Genomic DNA, 13,185 nt, shown 5'->3' on the forward strand with positions numbered 1-13,185 from the left:
GCTGAAGGAGTACAATGATGCCAAGTCGGCTAAAAGTTTCATTCCAGTGTTCCTCAGCGCGCTCCTGCAGGTGTTCCACCTGCTGCATGTGCCTGATGTTTGGGAAAACGAGCGAGACGAGAGGCTCGCTCTGTCTCCTCCTCCTCCTCTCTGCACCACTCCATGGCACAGAGCCCAACGACACATGCAGCCACAAAGTTCTTCTGTGGAGCAAACTGGAGCGATCTGAATTGTTCAGCAGCTGATGGATGAATATGAGGGTGTGTGTGGAGACAATTCGCCTCATTCACAACGTGATAGAACTTAACGATGCGCTGTTATGCACGATGGCGCGCAACAACGCGGAAACTTATTTGTGACTGTGCGTAATGGTTCCTGATAATTCTCCAGCAACATGTGCCATTAATCATAACGCATGGTAACAGGTTGCAGCAGAGGACACCTGACGCCTCTGCCCCGAATCATCACATTCGTGATCAGCGACCAAGAATGTATACTTCGTGGCATTCATGACTTGTCGTCGTTATGTGTAAACGCCAGAGGTGTCAAGTAACGAAGTAACTGTACTTAAGTACACTTTTTAGGTATCTATACTTTACTCCATTACTTATTTTTCTGCCTACTTCTGACTTCTACTCATTACATTTTCACACACTTTCTATTCCTTACATTTTTAAAACAAACCGCCTCGTTACTCTTGGCTTCAGTTTAATGTTTATATATATATATATATATATATATATATATATATATATATATATATATTTCACGTCATGTGCGCCTGTAATCAACTTTTCTGCGGCACGGCTTTGCTTTGAACCGTGAACCAATCGAAGCAGTGGTCCGCAGATTGAAGCAATGCTTCGACCTGTTGCTTCGTTTATTCTTGCTTTCTTTCGCTTAATTTTCCCCCGCTAAAACCCTAAAGAGCATACTTCTGTGAGTATTATTTACCTTTTCTATGTTAAACCGACCTGTTATGGTCTTCTGAATCAGTTGATAGATGTATTTTATAACTTAAAAACGGGAGCGACGCTAACGCGTTAGCATGTCTATGGCATTTTCAATGTTAAAACTTAGCATTAAGCAGTTGCAGCTTTCATCACGTTCGGGTGCATTTATTTTCAAATTGTAATATTTCTTAAATTTATTTTTGTTTATATATTAATAATCTAATGATTATTATATACAATTTTAGAGAAAGAGGCAAAAAGAACCTGAATTGAAACACAACAGAAAATATAAAAGCAACTAACAATGAACATACGGGTGATTCTTTAACTATGGGCACTATTGGCCTTGTAAATGTAATTTCCACCACACCATTGCCTTACAATATAAAGCGCCTTGGGGCAACTGTTTGTTGTGATTTGGCGCTATATACATGTGCTCTGATGTCACTGTTTATCTCCATAGAAACTACCCAAACAATCTTTCATACAAACTGTTTAAAGGGACATTACAGTGTTGTGGTGGAAATTACGGCAATAGTGTGGGACAACTACATTTTGTTTAAAAAAAAAATCACAACAGTTGTATGACATTGAATACCCTAATTATGTTTTGATTATTGTACTGATATTTTATTCAGAGATATTTTAAAACATTAGAAAAAACGTTTTTTTACCATTCATTTTTATCATTGAAGAGCAAAAGTCTGGGTGTGGGACAAGCACAAAACGGCAATATTTGCATATAATGATGCTGAAAAAAGGTGAAAAAGTCATCACAGACTACTAGAACAAATTTCTTAACACACTTTCATTGTAAAGATAACTATAAAAGTGTGAAATTTCCTCTTTTTTCTGTTTTTCATACAATATGATCAAAAGACATAATAAGGGCCTGTAGTCTAAGAATCACCCATACATAAATACATACATACATAAATAAGTTTTTCCTGTGAACACCTAGTGACTCTTACAGCTCCACTTCATCCCTGTCTTATTTAATGACAGTTTGTTTCGGTCAAACCATATTTTCAATTTGTTAATTTCTTCAGTGATTTCCTCCAGAACTATCTGCCAAACTAGAAAACTGCTGCATCCTAGTAAGAGCAGAATACTACTGGAATGAATTTAAATAAGGAAAGTTGTGTTTGTTTGTTTTTTCCTTCACTAAATGGATGCTGCACTCACTGCAGTTTATTGTCTGGAATAGTCCCAGATTGCATTTCAGAGCTTCTAGAATTGAAACATTTTTGTGCAGGTGGTGTAATTTTGGGTTTTGGGTCTTGGGCCACATGTAGAACGAATCAGTTTTTAAATTAAGCTTTCAATTCATATAGTGGCATCTACCTTTTTTTTTTTTTTTTTTTAAAGGTTACTTTATACTTTTATACTTTAAGTAGGTTTTCAAGCACATACTTTTTCACTTTTACTTGAGTAAAGAGGTCAAGTTGATACTTCAACTTTTACCAGAGTGTTTTTAAACTGCAGTATCTATACTTCTACTTAAGTAACAAATGTGTGTACTTTTGACACCACTGGTAAACGCACCTTTACAATACAAAATTCTCCAGAAAGATTATTGTTAGGGTTATACAGGTACACAGTCGAATTAAGAGGCCACTCAACAGATTGTGTAAAGGAAAAATGGGAAAAAGAATTAAGGATTGTAATTACCCCTGAAAAATGGACAAACACAATCAACACACAAATCACAACTACTGCTTCACATACATGGAGGGACTTCTCGTGGAAAAAATGTATCAGATATTTTATAACTCCAAAACAAAAGTCCAAACAGACTGGGACACAACCCAAATGCTGGAGGGGATGTGGCTGTTGTGAAGCAGTACACACGCACACGCACACGCACACACACACACACACACACACACACACACACACACACACACACACACACACACACACACACACACACACACACACACACACACACACACACATATATTTTGGGGATGTTCTATTCTTAAACCCTTCTGGGACAGTGTTCATGTCGACGTCACAGAAGTCCTGTGTTATGATTCTGCATATCGTTTTATTTGGGGGATATGGACCGAAAGGTGATCGATATCTACTAAAAATCTTACAAGGCAATGGCTCTGTGGGGAACCTCCTACTCTCGACCAATGGGTAGCAATACTCACAAACATCCAGTGAATGGAATGCATGACTTTCAGGTTAAGACTCCAAAAGGATGAATAAGATGCTCTTTGGGAAAAATGGGACATGTATCTCACAACAAGAGGTGATTACCTGCTTTGTTTTTGATTTATGGTTTGTAAAAACAATATTCTTTAATTTAATTTTATTTAATTAGCTTATAATGTGCCAAATCACAGCAAAAGCCGTCTCAAGGCGCCTTACATAAAACAAGTCAACATAAAATTGAATAAATAATTAAAAATGAATAAAAAAAAATTCAAATACATAAATAAAAACAGAAGTAAAAGAATAAAACAAATAAAAATAAAAACTATCCATAAGAAAGAGAATAAAAATAGGTTTTGAGTCTTGACTTAAAAATGTCCACGGACTCAGACTGCCACAGGGTGGGTGCATGATACGAAAAGGCTCTTTGACCTGCTGACTTCTTCTTCACCCTGGGAAGACAGAGAAGTCCCGCATCCTGCGACCGCAAAACCCAGGCCAGCACGTAGAGTTCCACCAGATCAGCCAAATAAGATGGCACCAGTCCATGAACAACCTTATAAGTCAATAGCAAAACCTTAAAATCTGCTTTCACAGAGACAGGGAGCCAGTGCAAAGATGCCAAAATGGGTGTGATATGTTCAGACCTTCTGCTACGTGTCAGAAGTCTGGCACGTTCTGGCAGCGTTCTGAACCAGCTGAAGACCCCTAATGCTGGACTGTGGTAACCCTGAAAATAGAACATTACAATAATCTAGTCTAGAAGAAACAAAAGCATGAATCAGGGTCTCAGCATCAGCTATGGACAGGATGGGGCGGATCCTGGCTATATTTCTCAGATGGAAAAAAGCAGTCCTAGTAACATCCCTGATGTGGAGCTCAAAAGACAACGTGGGATCAAAAATTACCCCAAGGTTCCTCATTTTGTCCGTATGATGTATGACACACAAACCCAGGCCGAGTGCCAGCTGGTCAGACTGATGCCGCTGTCTCACTGGACCAAGAACCATCATTTCAGTCTTATCAAAGTTTAAAAGTAGGAAGTTACTAGACATCCAACTTCTCACTGATAGAAGACAGTCCTCCAGGGATTTTATGGGAGTGAGATTTCCCGCAGTTATCGGTATGTACAACTGAGTATCATCAGCATAACAATAAAAGGCAATCCCAAAACTCCGCAGTATACGCCCAAAGGGTGCCACATATACAGGGAGAAAAGCAAGGGGCCTAAAACATTCTTATCTTATTGTTTCCATTACTGTGCTTCCGTGGCTGTTCTCAGCATTGTTTTACACTTGTTATTGTATCTTGTTTAGTTACTATCTATAAAATGTTCTTTGAAAATAAATTTAAAAATAAAGTAAAAAAAGCTAGTGCAGGATTTAGGAGTTTTAATGAACTGAAACGGAATAGATAATTCATAACATCTGTTCATTAGTGTATAATTACCTGCAACAACAAATCAATATATTTTAAGAAGCTTAGAATGAGTTCTTCATATTAATGTGGGGGCAGACCTCCTCGTGAAACATGTCATGTTGCACCGCCATGTGGATACAGTAGCCCAAAGGGGACATACTTCATATGCTTTTTGCAGTGTGGTTAGAAGAAGAGGAATCAGTGGTTGCTCCTGTAAATACTGTCTTCTGGTTGCTAGTGCACCCTAACAAGTTTGAGATCACCAGGTTTTGTGAAATGGAGGCCCATACATATTGCTTATCACAACAACAGAAGGCAAGTGAGCATTAATTCACTCACTCATCTTCAACTGGTTACTCCAATTAAGGGTCACTGGGTGAGCATGTGTTATCAGAAGAACAAAAAAAGCGAAACCCTGAAGAACAAAATCAACTGGCAACACATGCTGCAATCTCACCACTAGATGACGCTATATCCTACACCCTGTAGCTTTAATATAACTGGTCTTGCAACTATTACTTTGTGCATTGGTGTGGTGGCCAAGCCGTTATTGCGTTTATTTCCACAGCATAAAATTCTGGGACTATAATTGAAAAAGGAAAATGCAGGGAGAACTTCCTTACTTTATATATTAGCATAAATAGGAACGTTGTCAGAGTGAGACATGTCTGGGCTTGTTCGGGCAGAAACATGTCAAGTAGGCACATGATTTATGAAGCCTCGTCACTTGTTCTCAATATTTTCAAAGACGCTTCTGAAATAACACGCAGGTGTGAGTTCTTTCACACTGAAAAATTAATATTTCTCTCACAAACAGCACACATGGGGGGGGGGGGGGGGGACGCGTGGGAAAAGCGCGTGTTTTCTGCTCGCACTGCTGTTGCAACATGAGCACAGCCGCCGGGAGGCGCTAGAGCGCCACCATCCCCGCGGTGAAACAGCGCCGGTAGAGGCCGAGACAAGTGATTGAGGAACTGACACACTTCTCTCCCAGTCCACGGCGCTGTGTGTTTGTGTGCGAGGAGGCTGCTGTGACGAAGGCAAGCGGGGCTGGTCTTTTCAATTTTTTTTCTCCCTTTCTGTGCTTGCATTCACAAACGGATATGATAAACTAGCGCTGGATGCGCCGAAGCAGCGACAACTATCAGCTCGGACCATGGCAGAAGAAGACGACGTGAGGATTTTACAGAGCCTGCGGGGTAAAATATGTAAGTGTGCCTCAGTCAGGTCCGGAGAACAACCGAGGGGGGAAGCCAGAGGGGCGCGGCGTGTTATCCGCACCGGAGAGAGAGAGCGAGCGAGCGAGCGAGAGAGAGAGAGAGAGAGAGAGAGCGAGAGGCAGGCGTCCAGTTCTGCTCCACCAACCTAAAGTTAGCTTAGCCTGTTAGCTGCCAGCTTTTTGTGAATGATTTCATTCATCGAGCAGCAATAGCCACCGCTAGCTAAGCCGTGTCAGCTAGAACTACTAAGTGGGTGTTTTTTGTATTTTTTAAACATACCCACTAATAATTTTAAGATACTTAAAATTACCTGAGCTACCATGTAGATTTGAGATGCACCTTAAGCTAACGGCAGTGATAAAGTAACACTGGCTAACTGCTACATACCCTAACTAATTATCACTTCAATATTCTATTATCACACAGTAACCCGACAGTAATAATAACAATTACATTAATATTGGAGACAATGCAAAGTTAAAACCTAGGGTCAAAGTGCAAGGTAGTAGGAAGTGTGGAGTTTAAATGGACAGTCCAGAGCCGTTCAAGTGTATAATATCGCCCACAAATGATCAAGTTCCAAGTGGCTATTGATACCAAACCGTATTGGTTTTTAACATACGCATCCAATAAGAAACTGCGTGTATATCGCGAGATAAAGAAGGCCATCGGCGTTGAAACTGTACAGGAGGCAGTTGACAAATTTGAAGCTCAAAACCTAGGATTAGGGTTGTACACAACCCCTGATGTTGGATAGTGTAAATAACAATAAATAACAATGGGTGCCGTGCTCCCTTTTGTTACTGTTCCATTGTTTTGGTGCCAAAACGTGTTATGATACAGGTTGGTTAATTTGGTACCTGTCTCAAAATCTGAATGTGGAAACTCAAAATAGTGTTCCGTACCAGATCTACCTGGATCTACCCGGACCGCTCAGTAAAAATAAGACTTAATCCTAACCGTAACTCTAGCACTAACCCTGATCAACAGGACTTGAAATGCTTCAAGTATACAAGTGTTTCTTGTACCCCTCTACTTCTCATTCCATACCTGTAGAATTCATGTTTTGGAGTATGTCTTCCAGACACGTTGATAAAGTTTATACCCCCATGGCATTGTTTTTGTTTTCGCTCAATGTGGACATGCGGGACTGAACATTTGGATTTATTTCGTCTCACCGTGAAGTGGAAAGACACTGGTATAATAACCCTGTCTGTCTGTCTGTCCACTGCGATATCTTCAAAACATAAAGAGCAATTTCAAGTTAAACTTGGACCATCCCATCCTCTTGTAACACAGGTCACAGATCTAAGATAAAGGGTATATTAGAAGTCACTGTCTAAAATACATTAATGGCCATGTCTCATGAAATACACAAGATACAGAAACACTGTTTTCTGCATAGATGTCTGTGGCCAGAGGGCTAACAAATGTATTAGGCCAGTAATTCTCAACCCAGTCATCAAGTGCCACCTAACCTAGACATTTTCATTCGCTCCCTGCTCTGCCACAAGCTGATTTGCTCATTACATCCAGCAGAGTTGAAGTATTAGCTGGCGGTGGTGAGGCACTGCAATAATGCCGGAAAGTCTCATTAGCATTGCTTCCGGTTTAGAGGGCTGGATACAAACAAACTCCCACATGACTTTGTGTATGTTCTGTGGTTAATGGCTGGCTTAATTAGTCGCTAAGTAATTCCTTTCAAACTTGATTTATGATGTGTTTTTTTCTTGGTTGCCACCACCAGAGCATCGCAGACACGTGTGTAATGTGTCCCCAGGAATGTATCTACTTATTTTTTACGAGAGACACACAGCTAAAATAGACAGAAAAAAATGATATGTGGAGTGTTATTTTAACAAAATATGGGCAACAAAATCCGGGCAACATAAAATAATAAAGACCATTTAATGGAGTTTTTATGGTTGGACAATAACTCACAGATATGAAAAATGGAGAAAGAATTTTTTTAAATTCATTCAGTGACTGAAAAAAAGTCACATGACTGCTCTCCAGTTACAAGAACTCACTTTCTGCTCTGCGCCTTTTTCAAACACTTCAGCTAAACCCACATGAAGCTCTGTGATCCATAGAAACTGGATTGTAAAAATCCAACTATCATGGTGAGTCTATATATTTTATTATAAGTTTATATGTTATAAAATGTTTGACACAGAAGGTATGCTTTCACAAAGGTGCAGTCGGGTGGACAGCTGCTAACTGAGCCATTTAAAACAAACAAACAAACAAAAATGTATGCGTTTATATATATATATATATATATATATATATATATATATATATATATATATATATAAAGCACAAAGGGTCAGAACATACAAAATCATCAGATTTACAAAGAAACTGTTGCTGCACATTGACGAAAATGAACATTGATCTGACAGTGCAATAAATTTATGAAAACGAGTATGTTAAAAAAATCACATCAGTATTTCTTGAAGTTATTGAGATACAGGCAGCTAAATTTTTGCACATTTTGCAAATTTTGTTAAAATGAGCAATTTTGCCATGTTTAATCCTCTCTCAGTGAATAGACTCCTCAGAATATTTCTTCTTGCAGGAATGCTTCACAGTATTGCAAAATACAATAATTTGGAAGAAAACCTAATCACCAAGCCTTAGGGTAGGCCTGGGCGATTTGGCCTAAAAACAAAATCTCAGATTTTTTCAGAAAAAAATTTGACTTTTGATTTTTTCCGATTTTTTTTCCCCCCTACTTTTTTTTTTTTAAAGAAAACATTCAGTACAAATGACAGAGACAACTCAAAACAAGTTTTGATTTTATTTGATCAAAAACAGGCCATACTAAAATACGAAATGGGCGAAATCGGGACTGATAATCACGAAATGAGGATAAAATGCAACGGAATAGAGCAGAGTAAACCAGACTGACTCCACATAATTACTTTTATTTAATGTCTAGCTTTTGTTTTATGTGAGACGTGCTCAGTACATGTACTGGGGCAGGTGCGCCATCTGGTGTTCGAGAGATGAAACTTTAATTAATGGGTCAGCTCCATTTCATTAAGTTTTACCCCATTTCGTTAATATCAGTCCCCATGTCATCCCATTTATCTAAAACAACTTAATAAAAGTACTTAATTGAATCACATTTGGAGTTAGTCTGCTCCATTTCGCTAAGTTTAACCCCCATTTCATTATTATCAGTCCCCATTTTGCACATTTGCTTAAAAATAATTAAATAAAAGTAATTAATTGAATCATAATTGGTGTCAGCCTGGGTAAATCTGCCCCATTTTGTTACTTTTTACCCCCATTTCATGATTATTAGGCTCCATTTCGCTACATCTGGGCAGATGATTCCACCAGAGTAAGCTGCTTTTTAGTGGGAGTTTGCGCTCTTGTTCCCCTCATAAAGTGTGGCATTTCTCCCATGCAGCTGGATGCCTCTGTTTTAGATGCTGAAATAAGTTTATTGTGCGGCTGCGTTTTGTTGCAATGGGCTTTAGACAAACTTTGCAGCATGCAGTCACTTGTTGTCTGTCACAGCAATCCCAAACCACTAATGAAACTCGCTCTTTATTAGCGGTTAGCCATGTTTGTTATTGTGTGAAGGAAACGGGACAGGGAGGGGGGAGCTACGGAAGGTCCTTGGGGCAAAAAGGTACGCCGCAGCAAGAGGAGAAAAAACTCAAATTTTTATTTTTTAATTGTCCACAACAAAAACTCGAATTAATCGATAAAATCGATATATCACCCAGGCGTACCTTAGGGTAAAGTAGGTGGAAGTAATAACCCTCAATTTTATCCCTACCCCAAATCCTCACCTGCGACTTTAGTGTGGGCTGTGAAAAAATCTGCGGAATTCTGCGGATTTCAACATGGGGGAGGGTTAGTGTTGTACTCTGCCGATGGTTTGTAATTGTGAATCATGATAATCACCGAGTAGGAAAATGGCTATCGCAAAGTGTGTGTGTTTCTTTTTTTTTTCGACATTGTACAAGTTTATTTACGACATGTCGTGAATCGGGACTGGTTGGTTCCTGTGGCAAAGCTGTCATCTCTGTGTCGTTCCGTGTCTGTTTCCGTTCCAGTCCGCTCTTGTTTGTTATGTTCTGTCTTGTGTCTAAATAAAGACATTGTTCTTAAGCTAAAAGTAGCGTGTGGGTCTCGCATACATTTACAGCTATCAGGTTTTTATAAGAAGAATTTTACAGTATCTCGGTATCACGGGGTACATCATACAGAGGGAGGACGGCAAGAAAGACAGTGTAAACAAGTTGGATAAGGATAATACAATCAAGAATCCGTGGAATTGGCACTGGCTTGAATTTAAAGTGGGCAATGAATATCTTCATGAACACATCTGAAAGTGTGCCATCAGGATGTTCCGTATGTTAAGAATATTTCTCCCACTGGAAAATAGACATTGTGCTATTCAAACGGGATTTCACATCAGAATATAAGTGACTTTTTTATTAATGTAGACTTTCTTTCATCGGAAAAAGAGACACTGTGGCTTTTAATGGATTTACAGGAATATACAGTTGTATGCAAAGTTTGTGCACCCCTGATAATTTTCATGATTTTCCTTTATAAATCATTGGTTGTCTGCATCAGAAATTTCAGTTAAATATATCATATAGCAGACGAACACACTGATATTTGAGAAGTGAATTGAAGTTGATAGGATTTACTGAAAGTGTGCAATAATTATTTAAACAAAATTGGGCATATGCATACATTTTATTGATTTGAATACATTTAGCACTAATTATTGAAACACAAAATTGGTTTGGTAAACTCACTGACCTTTGACCTCCTTATCCAGGTGAATCCAATCATGAGAAAGGGTATTTAAGGTCGCCATTTGCAGATGTTTCCCCTCTTTGCATCTCTTCTAATGAGTGGCAACATGGGAGCCTCTAAACAACTCTCAAATGACCTGAAAACAAAGATTGTTCAACATCATGGTTTAGGGGAAGGATACAAAAAGCTATCTCAGATTTCAGCTGTCATTTTCTACTGTGAGGAACATAGTGAGGAAATGTAAGACCGCAGGCACAGTACTAGTTAAAACCCGAAGTGGCAGGCCAAGAAAAATCTCAGATAAGGTGAAACGTGGATGATGAGAACAGTCATAGTCAACCCGCAGACCTGCTCCAAAGACCTACAACATGATCTTGCTGCAGATAGTGTCTCTGTGCATCGTTCAACTATACGGCACACTTTGCACAAAGAAATGCTGTAATGCAGAGGAAGCCTTTTCTGCATACACACCACAAACAGAGTCACTTGAGGTATGCTAAAGCACATTTGGACAAGCCAGCTTCATTTTGGAATAAGGTGCTGTGGACTAATGAAACTAAAACTGAGTTATTTGGACATTACAAGGGGTGGTGTGCATGGCTGGAAAAAGAACATAGCATTCCAAGAAAAACACTTGCTACCTACAGTAAAATTTGGAGGTGGTTCCGTCATGCTGTGTGGTTGTGTGGCCAGTGCAGGTACTGAGAATCTGGTTAAAGTTGAGGGTCACATGGATTCCAGTCAATATCAGCAGATTCTTGAGAACAACGTTCAAGAATCAGTGACAAAGTTGAAGTTGCACCGGGGCTGGATCTTTCAACAAGACAACAACCTTAAACACTGCTCAAAATCTACTAAGGCATTCATGCAGAGGAACAAGTACAATGTTCTGGAATGGCCATCTCAGTCCCCAGACCTGAATATTATTGAAAATCTGTGGTGTGATTGTAAGTGGGCTGTCTATGCTCAGAAACTAACAAACCTGAGTGAACTGGAGATGTTTTGTAAAGAAGAATGGTCCAGAATACCTTCAACCAGAATTCAGACTCTCATTGGAAGCTATAGAAAGTGTTTAGAGGCTGTTATTTCTGCAAAAGGAGGATCTACTAAATATTGATGTATTTTTTTCTGTTGGGGTGCCCAAACTTATGCACCTGCCTAATTTTGTTTAAAGAATTATTGCACACTTTCTATAAGTCCTATAAACTTCATTTCACTCCTCAAATATCACTGTGTTTGTCTGCTGTATGATATATTTAACTGAAATTGATGATCCAAACAACCAATGATAAAGGAAAATCATGAAAATTATCAGGGGTGCCCAAACGTTTGCATACAAATGTATGTGACTTTTAAGTGCCTTTTTTTAACTATAAAGTGTGTTATTGATATTTTACCATGCTTTTCAAAATATTTTACAAGCTTTAGCTGTGGTTTTTGACAGTGGTGGGCACAGCTACCAAAAAGTTAGCTTCGATAACTACTAATCTGTTAACTGAAAAGTTAACTTTTATAACGCTAAACCGATAAACTCTTTAAAAGTTAGCGGAAGTTACAGCTAACCGCTAACTTTCAGAATTGACTTGGCACACTGTCGTCAATTTTTAGCACTGCAGATGCTGCTGAAGAAATTCAATGCAGCACTTATGTCTTTAAACACCCTGTCGGCTGCTGCAAATATGTCTCACTTACCTTTCACAGTGGCAGTGTAGATTAAACGCAAGGCACTTTCACTTATGGTTTCATTTATAAACAGACTAATTCCGGACAGTTTCAAAGTGAAAATATTGCACTTTTAAAGTAATGAAGAAGAAAGAATGAAGTAGGGTTGAGTCTTAAACCAACACAAGTACCAAAAGGCATTATGGGAAATCAGTCTTATCACTCCTCCTCTCAAAATGCATCGAACACTGCCATCTACTGGATGGGAGTGTGAAAAGTGGCCAACATGCTGGGTCACACTTCACAAACAGAATTTTAAGTTTTGCAAATGTTTTTTTTTTGTTTGTTTTTTTACAAATGGAAAAAACAAAGACGTATTTACTTAATACACATTTGTAAAAAACAACACACGAGTTACAAATCGGAAATTTGTGTTTGTGGATCACAAAACAAGTGTGCAAATCAAGGACTATTTGTCGATCACCCTCTGTGAATTTGCAGGTATCAATGAGACAAATTTAACTCCATAAATAAGTGTCTTTTCACTCAAAAAAGTAAAGGCTTGTATGTACACACTGTCGATCATAATGCATTGCAGTAATGCATTATGGGAGTTTGAGGTTTGTTTGTTTTTTATTATTATTGTAGTACATGTTAGTTTAGGGGTGTTGTTAATGTTATAGATTTGTAGTGTTTTTATAGTTCAAGGAATGTAGTTAGTTTGGTGAAGTGTTATGTTGTGACTGAGTGAAAGCGTCGTTGCGATTTACCTCTTCTGCCACTGTGTGAGCTGCTGCATGTTGAAAGTAAATGTTTTTTGTTTTGTTTTGTTTTGTTTTTTTTTTCAGCCGCACCAGCAGCAGCCGGCCCGCTTCCTTCTGCTGGGGGAGGCAGAGGGCTGAATTCCTTACGGCAGCCTGGCTGTTACAAAACACCCAACAGACAGGAATTAATGTTCGGTTTTAGGGTTTACAAAT

The 13,185-nt window shown here is 38.9% G+C and overlaps 1 protein-coding gene across 1 annotated transcript in view; it reads left to right on the forward strand.

Annotated features, from left to right (window-relative positions):
* Window positions 1-5,479: 5,479 nt before the first annotated feature.
* rasa2 (RAS p21 protein activator 2) overlaps window positions 5,480-13,185 on the forward strand; it is a 167,061-nt gene continuing 159,355 nt past the window's right edge. The window contains 1 exon segment of the mRNA XM_034168784.1: window positions 5,480-5,743. Coding sequence (XP_034024675.1) covers window positions 5,692-5,743 — 52 coding nt within the window. The 5' untranslated portion in view covers window positions 5,480-5,691.

Source organism: Thalassophryne amazonica, chromosome 4, assembly GCF_902500255.1.
Source record: "Thalassophryne amazonica chromosome 4, fThaAma1.1, whole genome shotgun sequence".
NCBI lineage: Eukaryota > Metazoa > Chordata > Actinopteri > Batrachoidiformes > Batrachoididae > Thalassophryne > Thalassophryne amazonica.